This window comes from Stegostoma tigrinum, chromosome 20, assembly GCF_030684315.1.
Source record: "Stegostoma tigrinum isolate sSteTig4 chromosome 20, sSteTig4.hap1, whole genome shotgun sequence".
Classification (NCBI taxonomy): Eukaryota; Metazoa; Chordata; class Chondrichthyes; order Orectolobiformes; family Stegostomatidae; genus Stegostoma; species Stegostoma tigrinum.
The window spans coordinates 42295005-42321861 of NC_081373.1; the positions used below are offsets into that span (position 1 = coordinate 42295005).

The window sequence follows — 26857 nt, forward strand, 5'->3', positions numbered from 1 at the left end:
TGTGCAGGGGCAGGCTTTGTGAGGTTCCTGAGTGGGGAATGATGTGCAGGGCAGGCTCAGTGAGGTTCCTGAGTGGGGAGTGGAATGAGGCAGGCGGATGCACTTTACTTTGTGAAACATCCGCAACCTTGAATAGCCTTCAGTTTTCAAGCACGTTTGATATTTTTAGACTAACGAAAGGAGGGACCTGTGGTTATGCGCAGGATCCCACAATTTATACCACTGGAAATAGCATCGATGAACTAAATGTCTTCACGAAGGTTCAAACAGGAATCCGAATTACTCTGCTAGTTTTAAATATTCTAAGCTATAGGAATTATTTCTCTTTTACTTCACTATCTCATGTTCTGCATCAAATTCCGGGCAGACCATCGTGTCCGCAGTTCCCACGCGATTAGCACGAATTCCGTGCAAGGAGAGCTGCAGAAACAGGCTATTATGTAGGATAAATTATCCCGCGTCATTGAAGTCTTTTAATATGTCTGCTAGGTTCTCCATTCACATGTGACAATGTGGTGGAAATGTAGCAATTGTTGTCTGGCGTAACATTTCATTAATAAATGTAATTGAGTAGAAAAATGTTTAGTTATCAATGCATGAGAGCCCGTGGGCATAAGGCGTTGCAATTTTAATCTTGCATATGAAATAGTTAGTTCGGAAACATTGTTTTTATTTACAAAATTGAGACTAACGATTTCAAACGTAGTGGACTGGTACTTTGTAAACTCTGATAGGAGGCATTAAAAACCAGTGGCTAAAGTGAACGAGACGTTTTGCCCGTTTTTGCTGGTTTGTGTATCTGAAATCTGCGTCAAGATATATACCCAATACTTCCCCTCCGTTCGCTGGTGAACGACAAAAGCTCTGTATGAACAGAACGGTCCTCTTCTCGAGTGAGCGCATCTCTAAGAAAATAAAACACCTCGTTTCCGTTCACATTTTTCTCTTCCAGTAAACATCAGCCCTCTGTTTCCTTAGTCACCCTCAAACCAAGCAGCCTCATATCTTGATGTATACCTGACCGATACCTGCTCAGCAGTCATCTGCTGCACGTACAGAGCCGGATCATACCTCCTGCTACAGGGGCAGTTGTCCACAGACCAACTCTTTGTTTCAGTGCAAACGACAAAAGCCTGCAACCGCGACCTAATCCTTAAATCTGAAACTACCCCAGTGTGCAGCCGTAAGCCTGAACATTAAACTGAGAAGTTTTATTGAATTCCGCTGCGCGGCCGGATCATGGGGGTGGAGTGGAATTATTTGTTGAGTTTGCTGGGTTCAGAAAGGTTTCTCAGCTCAGTTTCTTCACTCCGCATTTACACAAGAGTAGACTTCCCTGCAGGGATTATTGGATAATAATCACCAGCAGAAATCCGTCCTCCCTAGCCCGGGGCATCCAGGTCATTTGCTGCACCCGCTGAGATCAGCAGCTAACCGTGCAGATCCCGAACCTGGGCTTCCCTCACGTGTCTCAACATCAAGCTAGCCCATTAACGAAAAGGGGAGAAACAGAACTCGTGATAGCCTTCACGTACTAACCCAGAGATTACCTGTGGACCCTGGAGTCATTGCAATGTGGGGTCTACCCGAGTCTCACATCCCTGAGACCAGTTTTAGCAGGGTGACTCCCATTGCGCTGAAGCAGCTAATTCAATGCGGACAAGGCGTCAGATCTCTACACAATATGACTGATTTGTTCATGCTCCCATTCAGACAGCACGGGGCAACTGCCGAAACAGTACTAAACAGCAACCGAAAGAACTGCAGATACTGCAAATCGGGAAGCAGTACTCATTCGGATTGAAACAAAAATCGGAGCTGACATTAGACCAACTATGCCCTCAGACTCTCCTTAACAGCATGACTTATAATTTCATGCAGTGTTTACCCAACTTGTAACTACCCAACAAGTGTGGACATGTTATAAATGTGTAATGATCCTACCCATAATGGAGTTCTGTGCTTGTTATGATTGCAATGATTTATTTTAAACGTTTCGGTGGGGAATCCAAAAGTAAAATACTCTTTCAATCCCATTTGCTATGATATGTTTGGGACTACAGTTTTACTGCGGATGAAATAACATTGCTTTACCTTCCACAACTGGCATTCGTGATGTGATCCAGCATTCGTAGAGTGATAGACTTATACAGCACAGAAACTGACCGTTCGCTCCAACTCATCCAGGTTGACAAGATATCCTAGATAAATCTAGTCCAATTTGCCAGCATTTGGCCTATATCCCTGTCAATCCTTTCTATTCATATACCAATCCAGACACCTTTTAAATGTTGTACTTGTACTAGCCTCCATCACTTCCTCTGGTAGCTCATTCCATACACTCACTATCCTCTGCGTGAAGAAGTTGGCCCTTGGGTCACCTTAAACCTATGCCCTCTAGTTTTGGACTCCCCCATCCTGGGGAACAGACCTTGTCTATTTACCCTGTCCATGTCCCTCCTGATTTTATAAACCTCTATACTCCAGGGAAAATAACCCCAGCCTATTTAGCTTCTCCCTTTAGGCAAAACCATCCGACACAGGCAACATTCTTGTAAATCCTGTCTTAACACTTGCAAATTTTACAACATCCTTCCAAAAGCAGGGTGACCAGAATTGCACACAGTATTCCAAAAGTGGCCTTTCCAATGTCCTCACAACTCCTATACTCAATGCACTGTCCCACAAAGGCAAGCAAACCAAATGCCTTCTTCACTATCTTATCTACCTGTGATTCCACTTTGAAGGGGTGAACCTGCACTCCAAGGTCTCTTTGTTCAACAGTACTCCCCAGGACCTTACCATTAAGTGTATAGTCCTGACCTGATTTGCCTTTTCTAAATACAGCACCTCACATTGATCTAAATTAAACTCCATCTGCCACTCCTCACCCTATTGACCCATCTTGTCAAGGTCTCACTGTACTCTGAGGTAACTTTTGCTGTCCACTAGACCTCCAATTCTGGTTAATAAAATGTGAGGCTGGATGAACACAGCAGGCCCAGCAGCATCTCAGGAGCACAAAAGCTGACGTTTCGGGCCTAGACCCTTCGTCAGAGAGGGAAATGGGGTGAGGGTTCTGGAATAAATAGGGAGAGAGGGGGAGGCGGACCGAAGATGGAGAGAAAAGAAGATAGGTGGAGAGGAGAGTATAGGTGGGGAGGTAGGGAGGGGATAGGTCAGCCCAGGGAAGATGGACAGGTCAAGGAGGTGGGATGAGGTTAGTAGGTAGGAGATGGAGGTGTGGCTTGGGGTGGGAGGAAGGGATGGGTGAGAGGAAGAACAGGTTAGGGAAGCAGAGACAGGTTGGACTGGTTTTGGGATGCAGTGGGTGGAGGGGACGAACTGGGCTGGTTTTGGGATGCGGTGGGGAAAGGGGAGATTTTGAAGCTGGTGAAGTCCACATTGATACCATTGGGCTGCAGGGTTCCCAAGCGGAATATGAGTTGCTGTTCCTGCAATCTTCGGGTGGCATCATTGTGGCACTGCAGAAGGCCCATGATGGACATTTCTTCTAAAGAATGGGAGGGGGAGTGGAAATGGTTTGCAACTGGGAGGTGCAGTTGTTTATTGCGAACCGAGCGAAGGTGTTCTGCAAAGCGGTCCCCAAGCCTCCGCTTGGTTTCCCCAATGTAGAGGAAGCCACACCGGGTACAATGGATGCAGTATACCACATTGGCAGATGTGCAGGTGAACATCTGCTTAATATGAAAAGTCATCTTGGGCCCTGGGATAGGGGTGAGGGAGGAGGTGTGGGGGCAAGTGTAGCATTTCCTATGGTTGCAGGGGATGGTGGCGGGTGTGGTGGCGTTGGAGGGCAGTGCGGAGCGAACAAGGGAGTCACGGAGAGAGTGGCCTATCTGGAAAGCAGACAAGGGTGGGGATGGAAAAATGTCGGATTGTAGATGGCGGAAGTGCCAGAGGATGATGCGTTGTATCCGGAGCTTGGTGGGGTGGTGTGTGAGAATGAGGGGGATCCTCTTTGGGCGGTTGTGGCGGGGGCGGGGTGTGAGGGACGTGTTGCGGGAAATGCGGGAGACACGGTCAAGGGCGTTCTTGACCACTGTGGGGGGAAAGTTGCGGTCCTTGAACAACTTGGACATCTGGGATGTGTGGAATTGGAATGCCTCATCGTGGGAGCAGATGTGGCGGAGGCGGAGGAATTGGGAATAGGGGATGGAATTTTTGCAGGAGGTTGGGTGGGAGGAGGTGTATTCTAGGTAGCTGTGGGAGACAGTGGGCTTGAAATGGACATCAGTTACAAGCTGGTTGCCCGAGATGGAGACTGAGAAGTCCAGGAATATGAGGGACGTGCTGGAGATGGCCCAGGTGAACTTAAGGTTCATGATGGACATTTCTTCTAAAGAATGGGAAGGGGAGTGGAAATGGTTTGCGACTGGGAGGTGCAGTTGTTTATTGCGAACCGAGCGGAGGTATTCTGCAAAGTGGTCCCCAAGCCCCCGCTTGGTTTCCCCAATGTAGAGGAAGCCACACCGGGTACAATGGATACAGTATACCACATTGCCAGATGTGCAGGTGAATATCTGCTCAATATGGAAAGTCATCTTGGGGCCTGGGATAGGGGTGAGGGAGGAGGTGTGGGGTGGAAGGTGTTGGTGAAGTGGATGAACTGTTCGAGCTCCTCTGGGGAGCAAGAGGCGGCGCCGATACAGTCATCAATGTACCGGAGGAAGAGGTGGGGTTTGGGGCCTGTGTAGGTGCGGAAGAGGGACTGTTCCACGTAACCTACAAAGAGGCAGGCATAGCTGGGGCCCATGCGGGTGCCCATGACCACCCCCTTAGTCTGTAGGAAGTGGGAGGAGTCAAAAGAGAAGTTGTTGAGTATGAGGACGAGTTCAGCTAGGCGGATGAGAGTGTCGGTGGAGGGGGACTGGTCAGGCCTGCGGGACAGGAAGAAGCGGAGGGCCTTCAGGCCATCTGCATGCGGAATACAGGTGTATAGGGACTGGACGTCCATGGTGAATATGAGGTGTTGGGGGCCAGGGAATTGGAAGTGCTGGAGGAGGTGGAGGGCATGGGTGGTGTCACGGACATAGGTAGGGAGTTCCTGGACCAAAGGGGAGAAAATGGAGTTCAGATAGGTGGAGATGAGTTCGGTGGGGCAGGAGCAGGCTGAGACAATGGGTCGACCAGGGCAGGCAGGTTTGTGGATTTTGGCAAGGAGATAGAAACGGGCCGTGCGGGGTTGGGGAACAATGAGGTTGGAGGCTGTGGGTGGGTGGTCTCCTGAGGTGATGAGGTCATGAATGGTGTTGGAGATGATGGTTTGGTGCTCGGGGGTGGGGTCATGATAGAGGGGGCGGTAGGAGGTGGTGTCGGAGAGTTGGCGTTTGGCCTCGACGATGTAGAGGTCAGTGCGCCAAACTACCACTGCGCCACCCTTGTCTGTGGGTTTGATGGTGAGGTTGGGGTTGGAGCGGAGGGCTGCCCGTTCTGCGGGGGAGAGGTTGGAGTGGGTGAGAGGGGTGGAGAGGTTGAGGCCGTTAATGTCTCGCCTGCACATCTGCCAATGTGGTATACTGCATCCATTGTACCTGGTGTGGCTTCCTCTACATTGGGGAAACCAAGCGGAGGCTTGGGGACCGCTTTGCAGAACACCTCTGCTTGGTTCGCAATAAACAACTGTACCTCCCAGTCGCAAACCACTTCGACTCCCCCCTCCCATTCTTTAGATGACATGTCCATCATGGGCCTCCTGCAGTGCCACAATGATGCCACCCGAAGGTTGCAGGAACAGCAACTCATATTCCGCTTGGGAACCCTGCAGCCCAATGGTATCAATGTGGACTTCACCAGCTTCAAAATATCCCCTTTCCCCACCGCATGCCAAAACCAGCCCAGTTCGTCCCCTTGCCCCCACTGCACCACACAACCAGCCCAGCTCTTTCCCCCCACCCACTGCATCCCAAAACCTGTCTCTGCTTCCCTAACCTGTTCTTCCTCTCACCCATCCCTTCCTCCCACCCCAAGCCGCACCCCCATCTACCTACTAACCTCATCCCACCTCCTTGACCTGTCCATCTTCCCTGGACTGACCTATCCCCTCCCTACCTCCCCACCTATACTCTCCTCTCCACCTATCTTCTTTTCTCTCCATCTTCGGTCCGCCTCCCCCTCTCTCCCTATTTATTCCAGAACCCTCACCCCATCCCCCTCTCTGACGAAGGGTCTAGGCCCGAAAAGTCAGCTTTTGTGCTCCTGAGATGCTGCTGGGCCTGCTGTGTTCATCCAGCCTCACATTTTATTATCTTGGATTCTCCAGCATCTGCAGTTCCCATTAGCACTCCAATTCTGGTGTCATCTACAAACTTATGAACCATATCTTCTTTGTTCACATCCAAATTATTTATATAAATGATGAAAAGCAGTGGACCAGAACCCATCCTTGTGGTACACCTCTGTCACAGGCCTCCAGTTTGAAAAGCAAACCTTCTCCACCACCATTCATCTTCTGCCTTTGAGCCAGCTCTGTATCGAAATGGCTTGCTCTCCCTGTATTCCAACTGATCTATCCTTCCTAGCCAATCTACCTTGAGGAACCTCATCTTACATCTTACTGAAGTCCATATAGGTCATATCCATCATTCTGCTCACATCATTCCTCTTTGTTATGTCTTCAAAAAACTCAAACAAGTTAGTGAGACATGACTTCTCACACCCAAAGCCATGTTGACTATCCCACACGTAAATCCTACACCCAGGATTCCGTCAAACAACTTGCCTTACATCAATGTCTGTAGTTCCCTGGCTTTTCCTTACCACCTTCGTAAACAGTGGCACCACATTAGACAACCTCCGGTCTTCTGGCACCTTGCCTGTGGTTATTCATAATACAAATGTCTCAGTAAGTGGCCCAGCAATCACGTCCCTCGCTCACCACAGAGTTCTAGGGTGTGCTTGATCAAGTTCCGGGGATTTCTTTACCTTTCTGTGTTTTATGACATCCAGCGCCTCCTCCTCTGTAATATGGGCATCTATTAAGATGTTGCTATTTATTTCCCCATGTTCTCTATCTTCCATATCCTTCTCCATAGTAAACACTGTTGCAGAATACTCATTTAGTATCTCCCCCATCTCCTGCGGTTCCACACATTGGCGACCCTGCTAATCTTTAAGGGGCCCTATTCTCTCCCCAGTTACCTTTTTGTCCTTAAAGTATTGATGAAATCCCTTTGGATTCTTCTTAATCCTATTTGCCAAAGCTTTCTCATGTCCCTTTTTTGCCCTCCCGATTTCCCTCTTAAGTATACTCCTCCTGCCTTTGTACACTTCTAAGAATTCACTCGACATCTGCTGTCTGTACCTGACATATGTTTCATTCTTTCTCTTGACCAAAACCTCAACTTCCCTAGTCATCCAGCATTCCCTACGCCTACAAGCCTTGCCCTTCAGCCTAACGGGAAAGTACTGTCCCTGGAATCTGGTTATCTCATTTTTGAATGTTTCCCATTTTCCAGCCATCCCTTGACCTGCAAACATTGGCCCCCAATCAACGTTTGGAAGTTCTTGCCTATTACTGTCAAAATTGGTCTTCCTTCATTTTAGAACTCTAACCTTTGGATCTACTCTAACTTTTCCTATCACTATTTTAAAACTAACAGAATTATGGTTGCTGGCCCTAAAGTGCTCCCCAACCGACACCTCAGTCACCTGCCCTGCCTTATTTCCCAAGAGCAGGTCAAGTTTTGCACCTTCTCTCGTAGGTACATCCACATACTGAATCAGAAAATTTTCTTGTACACACACAATAAATTCCTCACCATCCAAGCCTTATGGGCGTCCCAGTTTATGTTTGGAAAGTTAAAATCATAACCACTGTATTATCCTTACAGATAAATGAAATCTCCTTACAAATGTTTCTCGATTTCTCACTGAGCATTGGAGGGGGGAGGGGGTCTATAGTACAATCCCAGTAAGGTGACAATCCTTTTCCTATTTCTCAGTTCAACCCAAGTAACTTCCTTGGATGTATTCCCAGGAATATCTTCTCTAAGTACAGTTGTAATGTTATTCCTGATCGAAAACTCCGCTCCCCCTCTTTTCTTGCTCTCCTTCCGAAAGCCATCTATACCCTGGAACATTAAGCTGGCAGCTCTTTCTGTCCTGAGCCACTATATAGTGCCTATAATTGTTATGATATCCCAGTGCCATGTTCCCAACCATATCCTGAGTTCATCTGCCTTAGCTCTTAAGCCTCTTGCATTGCAATAGGTGCAGTTTAATTTTTCTGTCCTGCCTCACCCTGACTGTTTCATTTGCTCCTTTCCCCAACTGTACCAGTCTCAGATTGATCTCTTTTCTCCCTGGGGCCCACCACCAACCTCGCAGTCCCCTCCAATTCCTAGTTTAAATCCTCCTGAGCAGCTCTAGCAAATCTCCCTGCCAATATATTTGTCACCATCCAATTCCAGTGCAATTTGCCCTTTTTATACAGGTCACTTCCACTCCAGGAGTGATTCCAATGATCCAAAAACGTGAATCTTCCTTCCCTGTACCAGCTCCTCGACCATGCATTCATCTGCTCCATCCTCCTATTCCTACCCTCACTAGCCCATGAGTCTGGGAGTAATCCAGATATTAATACTGTTGAAGACCTCGTTTTTAAATTCCTGCCTAACTTCCTACATTCTTTCTTCAGAATCTCATCCTTTTCTCTCCTTATGTGATTAATTCCAAAGTGTACACGACCTCCTGCAGGTCTCTCTCCCCTTTGAGAATATTCTGCACCTTCTCTGAGATATCCTTGAGCATGCACCAGGGAGGCAACACACCATTCTGATTTCTCACTGTCGGCTGCAGAAAATTCTGTCTGTGCCTCTGACAAGTGAGTCCCCTATCACAATCAATCGCTTGGAACCTGATGAACTAGTAATGGGTGGGTTGGTGGGGTGGGGGTGTAGAGGGTGTTGAGCGGGGAGTGGTTTCAGGGAAATAGAGGAGAGCTCAGTATTGTCTGAATTATACATCAGTGTAAAACATTGCTAAATTCAAAGCAATTTGAGTGATATATAGTTCACATTTTGTGTTATGGTTTAGATATCTGCAACATCAGTCCAGTTGAAGGTTCACATTTGCCCTGTATCTGTCAGCACTGGAATGATCCTTTCTTCGAAATAATTGCACAAATAATTAAATAATTAAATACTCATGTCTCTTAAAGCAATTAATTGAGGGACACTGCCTTTTTCAAGGTACAACTTTTTTTGCTGAGGCTTATCCGACAATTCTTCGACCTTTGGTTTGAAGAAGCAAAGAAATATCCATACATGAGTCATTGTTATTTTTAAATACAGGATGACATTTTATTCTCTTTAGTCCATCTTGAATATTGCACACACTGATGGTGGCAAATTTGCCCTTTTGAGTACCAATTTAGATTCTAAACTAAAATTATCCATTAAATATCATGTGGCAACATTATAATATTCTAAACCAATTAACAACTCTGCATTTACAGCCCTGCATTAGGTAAGGCTGTTGAAAATGCAGAAATATTGATTACATGTACAGAAGCATGGAAGCATGGACTGGGAGCAGTTGTTCCATGGTAAGGGAACTATAGACATGTGGAGACGGTTTAAGGAACAGTTGTTGGGAGTGATGAGTAAATATGTCCCTCTGAGACAGGCAAGAAGGGGTAAGATTAAGGAACCTTGGATGACGAGAGTGGTGGAGCTTCTAGTGAAAAGGAAGAAGGTAGCTTACATAAGGTTGAGGAAGCTAGGGTCAAGTTCAGCTAGAGAGGATTACATGCAGGCAAGGAAGGAGCTCAAAAATGGTCTGAGGAGAGCCAGGAGGGGGCACGAGAAAGGCTTGGCAGAAGGAATCCGGGAAAACACAAAGGCATTTTACACCTACGTGAGGAATAAGAGAATGGTCAAAGAAAGAGTAGGGCCGATCAGGGATAGCATAGGGAACTTGTGTGTGGAGCCTGAGGAGGTAGGGGAAGCCCTAAATGAGTTTTTTGCTTCTGTCTTTACGAAAGAAACGAACTTTGTAGTGAATGAAACCTTTGAAGAGCAGGTGTGCATGCTGGAATGGATAGAGATAGACGAAGCTGATGTGCTGAAAATTTTGTCAAACATTAAGATTGACAAGTCGCCAGGCCCGGATCAGATTTGTCCTCGGCTGCTTTGGGAAGCGAGAAATGCAATTGCTTCGCCACTTGCCAAGATCTTTGCATCCTCGCTCTCCACTGGAGTCGTACCTGAGGACTGGAGAGAGGCAAATGTAATTCCTCTCTTCAAGAAAGGAAATAGGGAAATCCCCGGCAATTATAGACCGGTAAGTCTCACGTCTGTCGTCTGCAAGGTGTTAGAAAGGATTCTGAGGGATAAGATTTATGACCATCTGGAAGAGCATGGCTTGATCAAATACAGTCAACACGGCTTTGTGAGGGGTAGGTCATGCCTTACAAACCTTATCGAGTTTTTTGAGGATGTGACTAGAAAAGTTGATGAGGGTCGAGCTGTGGATGTGGTGTATATGGACTTCAGTAAGGCATTTGATAAAGTTCCCCATGGTAGGCTCATTCAGAAGGTCAGGAGGAATGGGATACAGGGGAACTTAGCTGCTTGGATACAGAATTGGCTGGCCAACAGAAGACAGCGAGTGGTAGTAGAAGGAAAATACTCTGCCTGGAAGTCAGTGGTGAGTGGAGTTCCACAGGGCTCTGTCCTTGGGCCTCTACTGTTTGTAATTTTTATTAATGACTTGGACGAGGGAATTGAAGGATGGGTCAGCAAGTTTGCAGATGACACAAAGGTCGGAGGTGTCGTTGACAGTGTAGAGGGCTGTTGTAGGCTGCAGCAGGACATTGACAGGATGCAGAGATGGGCTGAGAGGTGGCAGATGGAGTTCAACCTGGATAAATGCGAGGTGATGCATTTTGGAAGGTCGAATTTGAAAGCTGAGTACAGGATTAAGGATAGGATTCTTGGCAGTGTGGAGGAACAGAGGGATCTTGGTGTGCAGATAGATAGATCCCTTAAAATGGCCACCCAAGTGGACAGGGTTGTTAAGAAAGCATATGGGGGATTGAGTTTAAGAGTCGTGAGATCTTGTTGCAGCTCTATAAAACTTTGGTTAGACCGCACTTGGAATACTGTGTCCAGTTCTGGGCGCCCTATTATAGGAAAGATGTGGATGCTTTGGAGAGGGTTCAGAGGAGGTTTACCAGGATGCTGCCTGGACTGGAGGGCTTATCTTATGAAGAGAGGTTGACTGAGCTCGGTCTCTTTTCATTGGAGAAAAGGAGGAGGAGAGGGGACCTAATTGAGGTATACAAGATAATGAGAGGCATAGATAGAGTTGATAGCCAGAGACTATTTCCCAGGGCAGAAATGGCTAGCACGAGGGGTCATAGTTTTAAGCTGGTTGGTGGAAAGTATAGAGGGGATGTCAGAGGCAGGTTCTTTACGCAGAGAGTTGTGAGAGCATGGAATGCGTTGCCAGCAGCAGTTGTGGAAGCAAGGTCATTGGGGTCATTTAAGAGACTGCTGGACATGTATATGGTCACAGAAATTTGAGGGTGCATACATGAGGATCAATGGTCGGCACAACATTGTGGGCTGAAGGGCCTGTTCTGTGCTGTACTGTTCTATGTTCTATGTTCTATGTTCCAGAAGGCAAACTGTAATGAGCAATTGGCCCATGTTGGCATGCATTCAGTCAGTAATCATTTTAAGGAAAAGAGTATCAGAGGTAATTGATCACAAACCCAAGAGTAAGATTATGGCTTTTCAGGCAACGGTGATCCCCACACCCTGAATACTCCAATAATCTACAGTACAGGAGAAGTAACTACAATGGTGCCTTCACAAGATTCTCCAAATTTGGTGGCAAGAACGGTAGTTCTATAGCAGTCTTCTCTTTCAAGCCAATTTGCCCAGTACGAAGGCTCTCATGACTGAATATGAGAACCATTGAGCAGGGTATGTCGTTTGTAGGATCAACACCCACAGGATAGACTTAGGAATTCCAAACTGCATTATGGCCGAGGATACCCTGGGAGACAGCATAAACAGTTTAAGGAGGTCCTGAAGAGGTCAAATGTCCCTGTGGCCTCATGGAGATCCTGGCTTGTGAAAGATCAAAACAGGGCAAGTCCATTTGGGAAGACACTGAACGCATGGAAAGATTTCATTGTAAGTACATGCAATAAAGTTGTGTTATTAGAGGCAGCGCATAAATCTCCCAGCAACTCATCTATTGGATCCTGCAATCACCTGCTACCCTGAATGGGGCAGAATGTGCAGATCATGTACTGAACTTACCAGCTATCTCAGAACCCATCAAACTAGAGTGGAAGCAAGTTATCCTTGATCCTAAGTAACTGTCTAAGAACAAGACTTGATAAATAAACAGGGACATCCACGGAGTTAACACAGATGTTGGATTTATGTTATAACTGTAGATAATAAGACAACTGTTCAATTTAATACATAATTGATTATTAACATTGAAATCATCAAGCAACTGCAATTTAGTTGAAATTTATTTGCTAGCACATCAGCAAAAGTCTTTTAAGTACTTACAATTTTATTACAATATTTCCATCCACCATGTGGAATTTAAGTTGTTGGAATTAATGAAAGAATTTACAGCTATGTTTCCCAACCCCCTAGATTTCCTAAGGTTTTGTGTTGTTAACAGAGTATTTTTAAATGTTATTCACTGTAGTAATGAAGGAAACAACCAGAATGCATGCAGCAAAAATGTATAACTGCAATAAAAGGCATGACCAGATAATTTGTTTTCTTTTCACTGAATTTATTGTGGAATTGAAACTTTTCCCCGAAAAAATCATAAAATTTGTAAAAGTGCATTCCAAAACATTTAAAAATGAATATTACAGGAAGTGTAATAAAATTTATCTTTTCTCCAAACAGCATGTTGTTTTCTCAGATGCTGAAATACAACACTTGTACTCTTGAAATTTCTAAAATACATTCTATGTCACACACCCTTGCTCTTCAAATAAAATGCTTAATGCAAAACTCTACCAGTCTAGCACTGAAATGTTAGCCTAGGATTATGTGCTGGAATTGGGCTGGAACTCAAAAACTTCTAACTCAGGTGAGAATGCCATGAGACAAATTGTAAAATGACTGCAAATAAAAGCTTTTGAGTTGAAACTTTCTATTCCATGCGTGATAGTTGCTAAAATAACACATCAGTGGAATCGTCAAGACACAATCCTGAACATGTCACATCAGTACCAAAGCTGACACCTGTCATTGATCAAGAGTTAAAGAATTTGCCAGTAGCATTTACTGTAAAGAAAAGAACATTCCGCAAAATGTCGAGTATAATGGAGCGCTTTAAGGATTCAATGGGTACAGGCCTAACAGTGCACGCAATTCTTAAATGAAGAGCAAAAAAAAGCTTAATCATTGAAGCATCAACCTGTTGATTCATTGTAGAGTTGACAGCCACGAAGCAAAAGATTGACTTGTATTACTTGTGTTAGCAAACACTTGTTAAAATAACATTTTCGGGTCAAAAAAAATTAGTCGGGATTGGGGAAATATTTTCTTTGGTGCCTCTTAATTTTTTTTACTGTCTCGGGATTCGGTTAGGTTGTGTTGTAGACACTTGTTTGTCCGACTGGTGTGCATTGCCTGTATTATTGGCTGACCCTTGAATGAACTGGAAGCACGTGTCCTTGTGACCTTGCTATTAAGATGACTCCTCACGGTCAGATAGAAAGTACGTGGGAAATATGAATCCGGATCCCGAAACCTTTAGCTGCGAGAATGGTTAAATCGGACAGAAATAGCAATGACAAACGGAGTGGAAATAAACGTAAAGAAATTAGGTGTAAGCATTTGGGGGAAAAAAGTACAAAACTAACAGTATTTTCGAACGTATTCGCCAGCGTTCGGGTGGGTTTGTGGAAACGTCCATATGCATGGCTGTAATGCGGTCAGTTATCCTTACCGCTGAGGAAAGAAAAAACACACTTGCATTCGGAAGTGTCAAGATTCTCGGACTTATTTTGTACCCAACTATAACAACGCGTTTTACGTTCCTTCAGGATAAAAGCTCGGGCGAACTCCCCACCCTCAAGTTGACTGGCCCATTGTCGATTTCGCAACGCTTGTCATTCCTCGTCCTATCATGACAGAATCCACACATTTTCTTTCGTGGATTTGACACATTGCTCTCGATCTGTGAATTCTAAACATGTAAGAAGCCGCGATATCATTTCGCTTCTTTTGCGACGAATCGTTTTAGTAAATAAAAGAAATAGCTAATACACAGCGCAGGAAGATACACCACAGGGCACAGGAAACAGGCGAGCTTATAACTTGTTAGTCGCTCTAACATCGGGTTATCGGCGCTTTGGTATGATCTGATTTTAAATCGGTGCGGGGATCAGATGATGTGGGATTTCGACGCTATCTCTGCGTCCAACAGCTCCTCCCACAGATCCGTTTATTTGACGGACAGTGAACTTGACGACGTTTCTAGCAAAGTTCACGCAAATGTCACGGTTCGTCTTTTGGGTCAGATTGCGGTCAGTACTAGCTGAGGACGGGAACAGGCCTCAGGGCCGAAGAAGAACCGTGTGTCCCCCTGCTCTCGGGACGGGCAATCTACAGGAATCCCAGCTTCAAACTACATTTCACAGGTTATTGTAACCTTTTATAGAATGGGAAGTTACACACCTCACCTCTAGGCTAAACTAGGGGCTCAGCGAGTAGTAAATACGACGAGCTGGATTAAATAGGTCCACATCCAACGAAAAGGCTCGGAAAATATGCAATCTGTCGGTAACGCTGGCGAAACAACATGGAAATACTGGAGAAAAAAAAACTACTGTAGGTTAATGTGAGGATCTGTGCGTATGTTTTAAATGACAAACTCTAACGTTAGACCACTGAGGAAGCGACTGTCTTGCGAGGTCATCATCGTTATGAATTGTTGCTACAACCCATAATTACCCCATTTGCTGGGGACCCCAGACAAATGACCATGACGGAATGAGCATAACATTGATTAATAAATAACTGGTCCATTCCAATCTGCAAAGAGAACAGCCTCGCCGCCCGAATGCTGAACAATGAGGTATCTGTATACCTTTATAAAGACAGATTTGACCAACCATAGTAAAGCAGACATTTATAAATTAGTTTAAGGATCTGCAGTTGAATCCCGACAAGCGCTTTGCCAGCTATGCCTCGTTTCAAAACTGTTACAGTTAAATGTAAAGCCTATAACATGGCCGTCTCATCAACTATCGGCAATTCACCCTAAACGAAATACATTTCTAATATACTGTTGCTACGTGGTATGCGGAAATCACTTTGAGAAAGTTTTGTTTGGATGGGGGTCCTGCATTTAAAACCTTAGATTAAGTGATGTGAAGTGATTTGGTACAATGGAATGCTATGCTTGGATCAGGTACATGTACATAGTTAATAGATCATTTTGCAATGTTCACATTGCATATAGATGTATTACAGGAGAAACATTTAACAACATATGACCCCGGTGTATTTTGTGGCTCTTAAGTACACAGCTGTAGTGCCTAGTTATACTGGCATTCATCCATTCGCTCCGTCTTCTACCCGCTATTCAGTCTGTTTTGAAATAAGCGATTTAAGCTGAACCAGATTTCGACAGCGACATATTTCAAGAAACACATCAGTACTATTTTTGTTGAACAATTATTAAGGCTGACATCGTCATCTTTTTGAATATACAGTCGTGGGCTTGGCGATTCACTCTGCAACATTTCCACCGTTTCATTTAGCACAAAACAATGAATTTCAAAGTCTTAGGCTGCAGCTAGAGTCACGCATCACAGCAAGGACATTCGGTCCATCGTGTTCGCACCGTATCTCTGAAAATACCAAGCAGTTAGTCCCACTATCCGTGACCCTAGAAAATATTGCTCATTTAAGTATTCATCCAACACCCCTTTGAATATGGGGGCTGCTTTTGCTGCCACGATTCTTTCAGAATACTACTGAAATCATGGAAGGCCCCACAGTGTGGATACAAGTCCACACCGACTCCCTGAAGAGCATCCCACTCAGTACCGTCCCCCTACACTTCCTGCGGTTAATGCATCTAACCTACACATCCCTGAACATTACAGGCAATTTAGCATGGCCAATCCACCAAACTTGCACATCTTCTTAACTGTGGGAGGAAACTGGGGCACTCGGCGAAAACACACGTGGACATGTGCAAATGCTACACGGGAATCGAACTCGGGTCGTTACGCTGTGAGGCAGCAGTGATAACGACGGACACCGTGCTATTTTTTTCCCACAGTCTCTTGATACGGTGTGACTACGACCGCCTGCTTTTGGAATTATGCTGTGGATTTTGAATGATGTGTTAAAATAAAACAAGAATTACAGCATTTTGTGTTAATTTCCAGTCATTCGCCAAGAGTCCGTACTGTTGGACTTTGATAATGGGAACTGTGATAATGGGAGCAAAGCAGAGAGTTTTAGATGAAAACAGAAAATGCTGCAACTACTCAGCATAACTCACTTATTCGAGCGTTTACTGTAGAAAGCGCATTGACAAAAACCACCCCTGCCCCCACCGCTGAATATTCACAAGGCACAACACCTCCAGCAATTCCTGCTAAAGTCGACATCTGTAGAGGCTACAGCTTTTATCACGTTAAACGTTTTAGCTTTGCTCTGAAAAAAATCTGCCAGCCCTGGTGAACCTTAAATAACAGGGATTGTGAGCCGCCAATTAAAGTCATTATTTCTTGTCACGATTTTATACAATACTAATTATTGTTTTCTCTCGGCAAATTCTCGTTGTCTGTGATGATTTAAAACAGGTCAATCACACCCCACCAACCATTCCCCTCAGTCAGTGCCAGTCTATATTCAGTCACAACCATTAGATTCACAGAAAGGGGAAATATGATGACGTTTGATTTGGTTTTAATAATGGTTTGTTCAGAAAGGTATAACGAGTGGGTGTAACTGAAGGATTAACGATGAGTGGATGTTCAGGAAGACGCTGTCTCTGCCATGCAACCAGTTTGAACAGGAGCCAACCTCTTGCTGAAACGGAACTCAAAACCGACAATTAGCAACTGAATAGCGCTCTAAGTACTGATACCTCCCTCCCCATCAGCGGTTGCGGGTAGCAATATTCATTATATATTAGTCCGCATACAATTATAATTTGCATTGTAATGGCCGGAATGTGATGGTTGTGAACGTTATCATCGCCTCTGAATAGAGGGCAAAAGGTGTTGTGCAGCGTTCCAGTAATCGAAACTTAAACTTGCATTAAGGGCAGCAGCACCTGTTTGTGGACAGCGGGCCGTATCACCCCGGACACGTTGCCGTTAGCCACTTGATGCTAACAGCTCAGAGCGCCTTTCCTGTCAACGACACGGGCGACAGTCCAAGCAATGAAGCGGTGGGACTATTACCCCAGTGTCTCGCGGGAACTCTCCACACTGCTCGGCGCTGTGGTTCCTGCTTCACTCTATGTTGCGACCTGTTTCCTATAAAGTGACCCCAATCCTTCCCCACCTGGCAATACGTTAAAGAAATACTGCGGTAGAAAACCAGGACCTTCCGAAAACATGTTAAGTTTTATTAAAACAGTGGACCGGGAGCTGCTACTTATGGAAGAAATCATATTGGAAACGTCAACTCCGACCCTCTCTCCGCAGATACTGCCAGACATTTCCCAGTAGTTTCTGCATTTTAAACTAAAATGTAAACTCGACATTTGGGTAGAAGAAGGAGGCAAGTTGTTGATAGCAAAGTGCCCGAAATGCATCTGTGGCCAGTTCTGGGAGAAAGTGCTAAGTCAGCAAGGAGTTAATAACACTGTGGAATTAAAGGGAAACTGGCCAACGTTATTGCATGATCTACAAATGTGTCAAAACATTCAGTGATCGCTGTGTTTATTTGGAATTACTTGGCACTATATCAATTCAATGGCTCACCAACGGAGTTGCAGCAAAGGGCGTCTGGTGTTACTGTAATGCAATGTAAGAACAATCCCGAGTAGAAATCTGTAAACACAGCGGTTCAGACAAGGGGCAGCCGAGTTGTATATTGTGTGCACATTTCCAGGAACGCAATATCTTCATTTGACAGCGACAGGCCGCCTTCACATAGAGCTGTAAACGCGCACATATTTTGCACCGAGATATAGCTGCTGTAATCGTACCTATAAAACTGTGGGTGGCAACGGCGACCGTGTTTACTTTCTGATATAACCTTGCTTTGCCTGGCTGACCTGGGTTTGAACCTACGGCTTGCACAGGATCATAACTTGAGGAATTCACCTCCGAATGACGTCGTTATTTCTCAAGAGTTACCCGAAGGCGCGGTTTAATCTGCAGCCGGGGGTGAACGCCGCGTTGGGCTATTAGTTTCCTGTCACTCAAACTCTGCGCCACGTCAATGCGAATCTTGGCTTTTCATGACAATTACATAATTCATCTTTATATCAAGAACCTTCCAACTGTGAACTGGCGGGGTCAGCAACTCACCCATGGCAGGTCTGAAACATTTCAAATCTCTGACCGCCTGTCACCAGGGCAATCATACTTTTCAACAGCACCTTCGGCCCAGATGCAATAGTGAATCTCAGGTACAGCCCAGATATCGCAGCACACAATTCTCACGGAAGTGACCACAGGCTTCCTTTAAACCATCACATCTGAACTATACTTTGGAGATAAACTGGGCTCAGCTCCAGGTGACTTCGCGTTCAGTATTACGTTCTTGACTGTCCCGAGAAAGGATTGCGAAGCCCGTGTCTTGATCCAAATTACAATGAGACACAATTATGCGCAGCGGGACAAGTCGAACATCATCATATTTTCCCATGTAATACATCCCGGGTCCAAATGTGAAGGCAAACCCACCCTTTATAGACTAGTTGCCAACTTGGGGTTTCTGTAGATCACAATGAGCACAATGCAATAAGTAAAGCAACTGAAATGGATTACGGAAGCACTTATAACGGTTCTGTACTTTGTATCGCAAAAGCTGGTATCCCATGCCCTGTATTTTGCGAGCTGGAATTCGCTATCCTCCTGATCTATATTTTTTTCTGAAGTAGCAGTTTCCTAAGCCTCGGGAGAAGACCGGTCAGAAATCTATCTCGTGCTATCCCTTTCGGATAGCTACACTTCTGACCAACAATGGGTTAAAGATTTTTGGCCAGCGTCACTGAAACAGGCGGAGTCAGAGGGATGGCACAATCTACACAATGAAAGATGAACTTTGTGTGAACTAATTTAACTGACCAAGGTAAGAGAGACTGGGGACCTGGGGAGTTATAAGGAGGTTTGAATCTGGAGTGTGAGCATTTGGGAAGAGTCACTCGCTTCATTCAGAATACGACCTGACCGAGGCTGCTCCGAGAGCTGCACTGAAAATTGAGTGCTAACTGGCTGCGAAAATGGTCTTGGCTACACTTTGTGCTACCTTCCTGTGCACTTTTGTGTTGCCCCTGGCGCTTTTCCTGGCCGCCGTGAAGTTGTGGGAAGTTTACTGTATCAGTGGAAGGGACCCAGCCTGTGAAAAGCCCCTACCCCCGGGCTCCATGGGGCTGCCTTTCTTGGGAGAGACCCTCCACCTAGTCCTGCAGGTGAGACCGTCACTTAACTTCCTATTGTAGACAACACCTTTCTCAAAATTATCCAAAACATCCACCAACTTCCTCTGGCAGAAACCGAGAGCGTAGACGGTAAACTTGACAACAGTGAGGGCGTTTGAATTTTTTTTTGAATAAGCAATTTGTTTTGAAGACAGTGGGAGTATATTGCTCAGCAGGTAAAAAGGATTATACAGCACGTTATTCCAGGCACTTTTGCGCAATTCTTTGTCACTAAGAAGAACACAGGAATTTAACAGAGAGCATCTCTCTGCAAAAACCCAGTCTTGTCTGAAACGCTGCCAGATTGATTTCACACGGTGCGTCAGGTTAAACTCGCTCGAATTTTGATTCGCTTTCCGTCTCTCGTTATCACAACGGAAGTATTGGAGAAGCGGTTTATAACGTTCTGTGGAGGGGGAGGGGGGTGGTTTGATTTGTTCCTTCACTTGGGTTTCGCGATCCCAGTAGTTAACCAACAAAAGTAGAACCACAATGCCCAACAGCCCCTCCCAATCCCCGCGCCGACCCGATAACGTGCATTCATTATTTACAGAGATACAAGTTCCTGAAAATGAAAGTGCGAAAGTACGGCTACATCTACAAGACCCATCTGTTCGGGAATCCGACGGTGCGGATCATGGGAGCCGAGAACGTGAAGCAGATCCTATTGGGAGAGCACAAGCTGGTCTCGGTACAATGGCCCGCCTCGGTGCGGACCATTCTGGGAGCCGGCTGCTTGTCAAACTTACACCATTCGGAGCACAAACACAGGAAGAGGGTAAGAAATGTTTGGGTCAAACGCCTGGAATTTGAGCTAATCGAATGGCATTAACCAGGGAATCCCATAATAAAGTGACATCACCCACAACCGAAGAAGCTGGGATAGCAACAGTGGTGGGGGCAAATGTGCTCTTTCCAGTCGCCCTTTTACAATTCGTTTGCAATTCCGGAGCGTCGACAAGATATCGGTTCTCACTCACCAATTCGCTTCAATTCCAGGTGATCTTGAAAGCCTTCTCGCGGGAAGCTCTGCAAAATTACATCCCGGTGATGGGCGAGGAGATCCGGGCCGGCGTCCGGCGGTGGTTGGACAGCGGCTCCTCTGTGCTGGTCTACCCCGAAATGAAGCGTCTCATGTTCGGCATCGCGATGCGGATTCTGCTGGGCTTCGAACCGACACACACCAGCCCGCAAACTCAACGGGAGCTCATCCAGGTCTTTGAGGAGATGATCCGCAATCTCTTCTCCCTGCCCATCGACGTGCCGTTCAGCGGCTTATATCGGGTAAGGAGCAGGAGAACGATCGGTTTTAAAAAAAGACAAAAATAAATCTTGGAAAGTAGGACGTGGGTGGGGTGGGGCGCGGAGAAGCGCCAGAATTTTTGTTTGGACACTGGGGGTCTAGAGAGTCCGATGGGCCGCCCGTGGTGATCAAACTATTGTTTGATAACAGGGACTGAAGGCGAGGAATGTGATCCACGCGAAAATCGAGGAGAACATCAGGAAAAAGGTGGCGAGACGCGAATCCACCGGGCAATTCAAAGATGCTCTGCAACTTCTGATTGAGCAGAGTGAGCAACCCCTGCGTTTACAGGTAATCAGGACAGTGCTCTGAGGAAGGGTCGCTGGCTTTGACACCTCAACTCCGTAGACCTGCCGAGATTTTTCAGCAATTTCTGTTTTTGTTTCAGATTTCCAGCATCCGCAGTTCTTCCGGGGTTTTCTTCCCCCCCCCGCCTCAAGACAGCCTCAATCCCGGTGCGCCGAGCCCAGAACACAGACCCTCCTGAATATTAATCCCAGAATTATAGACACTGCCCCACCAGAACACAGTCGCCATTCCCAGACACATACTTGATCCCCTGAACACTAATCCCAGAATAATAATATAGACACGGCCGAGAACACACAGTCTCCACTGCAGAACACAGACCGATCTTCCTAAATGCTATCCCCAGAATGTAGACTCTATTCCCGAACACTGATCCCGAATACAGCCATGTAGAGAATAGTCTCCTTCCCGCCTCCCGTACTGCCCTTCAACCACAACTCCAGCACCGATACACTGCCCGACGGCAAGTCCCCCTCCGACTTCCACACTGCAGGTCAACAAACTATTTTTAAAAAAAAGCAAAGACGGATACATTTAAAAGAGTGAGGATTCCTGTGTTTGATACCGTTTGTAGCCGGTTCCCTCAGCGCTTTCTGGCAGTCTCTGTGTTATGGGGGGGGAAGATGCGCGCTTTGCCGGTACCTCACTTGTGTTTATTATCGCTACTGAACAGGAGCTGAAGGAGTCCGCTACCGAATTGTTATTTGCAGGACATGAGACGACCGCCAGTACCGCTACTTCCGTGGTCACCTTCCTGGCTTTACACCCGGAGGTACTACACAAGGTCAGGAGGGAACTACAGGAGCAGGTGAAGCTATATTCACATTGTCGAGCGCATTGCCAGGGCTCGCTGGGGTTTAAGAAGGCGACGCCTCTGTCAGCGCTCCTGATTCCCCCCGCCCCCCGCCCTTTTCCATTGACATGTGGCTTCTCCACGCTTTTGCAGGGATTACTAAACAGCGACGGCACAGAGATCACACACATCACCATGGAACTGCTCGAACAACTGAAATATACCGGAAGCGTTATTAAAGAAACTCTTCGGCTCAGCCCCCCAGTCCCCGGAGGATTCCGCGTGGCCCTAAAAACCTTCGTGATAAATGTAAGCTGAAATTGGAGTCAAACCAATGCCTTTAACAAAAAACGGAGGGTGGTTCGCGCGTGGAATGAACTGCCTGAGGAAGTAGTAGACAGGAGTAGACAGGTAAATGAATCGGAGCGAGTTGCAGAGAAACGGGTTTGGAGGAGGCAGATGGGACTAGTTTCGTTTGGGTTATGGGTTGAAAGGCCTATTTCCGCACGAATTTAACACCTTTGCAATGGCGCATAGAATAATGCTGTTTACACATTTAAAGAATCTTTGTTTTTACATAGCTGCAGATGATTTCACATATCAAAAATACAAAATCTTCATGGTTCCGATCGAGATTACACACCATAAAAACTCTGACTGGAGCTAACTGATTAGTGCTAAGTACAGAGAAGTTAAGGCCCTGAAAATGCCTGGTACATCAAGGTACCAGATACAAGCAAAGAAGTTGTGATTTAATGAGTATACACCTTCATTAGGTCACAATCGGAGTACAATGTACACTTCAGATCACCACACAACAGGAAAGATGTAATTATACGAGATGGTGTAGAACAGATTCACTAGGGCAGTACTTGGTCTGGGGGTGTGGTGAGGGGAGTGAACCAACTACAAAGAGACTGGAGCGGGAATGTGAACTGTAGAGATAGGAAATTTGGGAAATTTTTTCATGCACAGGGTTAAAAATTGAGAACATTTAAAGAACTATTTGGATCAGCACTTTAAAATGCCATTACATACAAGGCAATGGGCCAAATGCTAAAGGGCCTCTTTGTGCTATAAAAACACCAACTCTAAAAGTGAAAGTGTGGGGGGGTGGGGCAGAATTTATTAAAAACTGATAAGTCAATAAAACTGGGAAGAACAGTAACACCTCCAAGTTATTTACATGACTAGGTCATCAGTTCAAATAATTTACAACCAGTTTTCATGCTTCTTTTGCAACTCACCTGCTTCTAAGGGTCAGGTGCATCTCCAAAATAAGACAAGAATAGGAGGAGTAATTACCTAGATACAGTAATCTAAAATGTCAGACAATATAATGTTTACAAGTGAAATAAAACTTACCCCTCACCCCCAACTCAAGTGCAAGACAATAATGGACACTAACTTTATAAGAAGCCAATTCAAAATATCACAACCTTGCACCCCAATTCAAAGTGTTAGTCTGTAGTTAAAACTGGCTTAATTATTTTGAACCTCTCTATTTCTAGGGATATCAGATACCTAAAGGCTGGAATGTTATTTACAGTATTTGTGACACACATGACGTAGCAACAAATTTCTCAAAAAAAGATGAGTTTAACCCAGATCGCTTCATGGAGGGCTGCTCAGAAAATGATTCCTGCAGATTCAGCTACATTCCTTTTGGAGGCGGCTCCAGGAGTTGTGTGGGCAAAGAGTTTGCCAAGATTCTCCTCAAGATCTTCACAGTGGAGCTCGTCAGGGCTTGTGACTGGGAACTTTTAAATGGGCCTCCTACCATGAAAACCAATCCCACCGTGTATCCAGTGGACAACTTGCCCACGAAATTCACACCATTCCCGTACAACATATGACCTGTATTCACAACCCTTGGGAACTCTGTAGATTAACATCAATAACCAGCATCTAGATTTGCGTAGAGTCTACAGATATTTCAGTGTCATTTTAGTCAGGATACCAATCACAAAATAGCCTTCAGGAAGACAACTTGTTGGATTCATTAAAACAAAAAAGCAGCTTTGAGATGATTTTCACAAAATGTAATTTTATCCAGATTGTGCAGTTGAAAACATTTCCTACACAAAACAATTATAAATTTTCCTGCCCAGTGACGTGAGTCAAACTGTTTCACGCACTTGTATTTTAATTGTTGTTTGTTAATTCTGTAAATAAGCTATTCTGATTTGTAATCTCAAACTATTGCTTTTAGGTTATGGATTATTTAAATACATTGTAGTTTTGTAATGCAACTGCTAATTTATGTTGAATCTTTGAATGTAAATATTATAATTTAAAAGAACTGGCAGCCTGACAAACATTGCAAGTATATTTCAAGCACTATGCCATGAATCAAGTGAATACATGGTGAGGGATAATAGGTGTATCCATCCTTTGAAATTTTTAAAAACAAGACTGCACGCAATAAAGACTGAGAAACACTGACACTGGTGGAATGATTTATTAGATGATAACATTGCAGTTATTAGAGTACAAATAGTACATTGATTAATAGTGATTTACTTTGCATTTAGGTTACATTTGATTTTTGTCCACATTCTTAAGCAAAAGTGAATCAGACTAAAACCATGAAGAGACTACATAATACAACACAGCTGCACTATTTATAATCCTCAGAACATCAACCATTAGTTTCTTCCATTCAACGAGGATATAAGCAAACTGAGTGGAGACACTTCTGTTTAAATTGTTTCAGACATTATTTGATAAAAAGAGAGTCCCTTAATATTTGCACATGGTTTAAACCTATGCTGTAACAGATTAGCAAACCAACCACCTTGAATAGCCATAATTCAAACACACTTCTGCTTAGTTCACTGTTTCAAATGCACAGAAAAAATTCCCCTGGTATTTCATAACTAGACAGGCACCTGCTAAACAAACAGCCAATTGCATAAACGTTGGATAAAAACAGCAGGGTCCTGGTCATCCAGGGTCAGCACATTAACATGGAATCATTGATAAATGGCCCAGTCATGACCCTATGAACCTTGCTTAACCTTGGTAAAACGTAGATCTTGTCATCCTCCTAACCTCTGTCCATTTCTACCCGAGGCCATGAGGTTGTAGACATACAACGTGAATGTTCTTGGGCTAGTTATACAACAAAATCACTGCTGTGGGAAGACTGGCCAATCGTAAACTCCTTTAGATAGGATTCACAATTCTCATGGATAGGTAGTTCTGTTGAAGACAGAAGATTAGAAAAAGTGAATATTGTGAAAGCACTATTTAAGCTTGAACTTTCAAACATCACATTTAATATTTCTCAAAGCAGGGACACATGTTCAGCATATCTGCTGGTCATCTTAAATTTGACAAGCTACAATACAAAGCTACCCAGGATCTGGACCAAGAATTATGCAACAGAATGAGATGGGCTGGAGATTGATATCTGAAACTCTTGCAGTGGACATAAAGTATTAATAGAAATACAAGGAAACATGCAAACTTGATTTTATTTACTGAAATATGAAAAGCTGAAATTGAATGCAGAATCAATGACCTCAGCCTGTAATAGTCAAGTAACACCCAGCCACTTGTGACTTTTCACACATGCTTATTCTCTATGTGCTGCGCACACCAAGTTATGGGTGCACTGACACTGGGCTAATTTAATTAAATGCAACAACTGCAATTCTGTTTTCTAGGTGACAAAACAGGAGGAACTGTTATATTCGGTCCCTCTCTGCTTCATGCAGACTAACAAGTTGGAGTTTATGTTTCACAAGGACTAGAATAGTCATTTCTTCTATGATCATGTATTTGATGCAGATTTCATCCAGTTTCACTTGGCTCAGTACTGGAGACAATTTAAAAATCCACAATAATCTAGTATGCTCATCTAGATAGACACTTTCAATCATGTCAATCTTGACATGCACCAGGTTAACTTGTAGAGTTCTCCAGTGAACATTTTCATCACCTCCTCTCCACAGTCCCTTCAGCAGCAATCTTGGAAAATGGAAACAGCAGTGCAAATTGCACCAACTGTCCCCACTATAAAAAAAAACCAATACATCTGTTGTCTTGCATCCACTATTACCAACATCCAAGGAGTGCAAATACTACTTCAATTGTTAGATCATAAGATTTGTAGCATAGTTAGGCCATTCAGCCCATCAAGTCTGCTCAAACATTCAATCATGGCTGATATGTTTCTCAACACCATTCTCCTGCCTTGTCCCCAGAACCCTTGATCCCCTCACCTACCGTAAACCTATTTTGGCCTGAAATACACTGTGACTTGGCCTGCACAGCCCTCTGCTGCAATGTGTTCCAGAATCGTCATCCTCATGCTGATGCAATTCCCTCTCATTTCCATTCTAAAGTAGCATCCCTTCTCTCAGAGGCTATGCCTTGTATCGTCTCTCCTAGCAGTGAGAACATCTCCACATCCACTCTATCCAGGCATCTCCTCAGTACTCTTCAAGTTTCAAAAAGAGATCCCCTTCATCCTTATAAACTCCAAAATCAGGTAAAGACTTGAAGTCCTCAACCACTTTTCATACAACAAGCCCTTCACCAGGATCATTCACTTGAACCTCTGGACCTCTCCAAAGCCAGCACATCCTTCTTTAGATCCAGGGCCCAAAAATGTTCATCATATTCCAAATGCAGTCTGACCAGTGCCTTACAATAGATCTCTGCTCTCATTTTCTAGACCTCTTGAAATTTTTGCTAACATTGCATTTGCCTTTAACTGCCAACTGAGCCTGCATGTTATCCTTAACAGAATTCCAAACCAGAACTCTCCCAATTCCCTTTGTGCTTCAGATTTCTGGAGCTTTTCCCTG

General features: G+C 44.8%; 2 protein-coding genes across 9 annotated transcripts in view; one reads left to right on the plus strand and one right to left on the minus strand.

Moving 5' to 3' along the window:
- The first annotated feature begins 18457 nt into the window (after positions 1 to 18457).
- On the plus strand, positions 18458 to 24482 carry LOC125461703 (cytochrome P450 26A1). Of its 3 annotated transcripts, none has more exons than XM_048550753.1 (7): positions 18458 to 19286; positions 20189 to 20413; positions 20635 to 20919; positions 21089 to 21229; positions 21921 to 22055; positions 22194 to 22349; positions 23552 to 24482. In XM_048550753.1, exons 2-7 carry the CDS (start codon positions 20207 to 20209, stop codon positions 23894 to 23896), a joined length of 1269 nt encoding a protein of 422 aa, XP_048406710.1. In that variant the 5' UTR covers positions 18458 to 19286; positions 20189 to 20206; the 3' UTR covers positions 23897 to 24482. The 3 variants fall into 3 exon arrangements, with proteins under 3 accessions (XP_048406710.1, XP_048406707.1, XP_048406709.1); XM_048550750.1 differs by lacking the exon at positions 18458 to 19286 and adding an exon at positions 19325 to 19626; XM_048550752.1 differs by lacking the exons at positions 18458 to 19286; positions 21921 to 22055 and adding an exon at positions 19325 to 19626.
- The window catches only part of LOC125461702 (myoferlin-like), a 204356-nt gene continuing 201981 nt past the window's right edge, over positions 24483 to 26857 (minus strand). For all 6 annotated transcript variants that reach the window (XM_059653127.1, XM_048550744.2, XM_059653126.1 and 3 more), the window contains one exon: positions 24483 to 25244. In XM_059653127.1, the coding sequence (XP_059509110.1) occupies positions 25209 to 25244 (36 nt within the window). In that variant the 3' untranslated portion in view covers positions 24483 to 25208. The remainder of the gene's footprint in view (positions 25245 to 26857) is intronic.

Excerpts from the sequence above, each read along its gene's own strand:
- LOC125461703 (XM_048550750.1), top strand. The coding sequence starts at position 19,438 with ATGGTCTTGGCTACACTTTGTGCTACCTTCCTGTGCACTTTTGTGTTG. Across the intron at positions 19,627-20,188 it reads CCCTCCACCTAGTCCTGCAG|AGATACAAGTTCCTGAAAAT; the intron begins GTGAGACCGTCA and ends CATTATTTACAG. Across the intron at positions 20,920-21,088 it reads CGTTCAGCGGCTTATATCGG|GGACTGAAGGCGAGGAATGT; the intron begins GTAAGGAGCAGG and ends GTTTGATAACAG.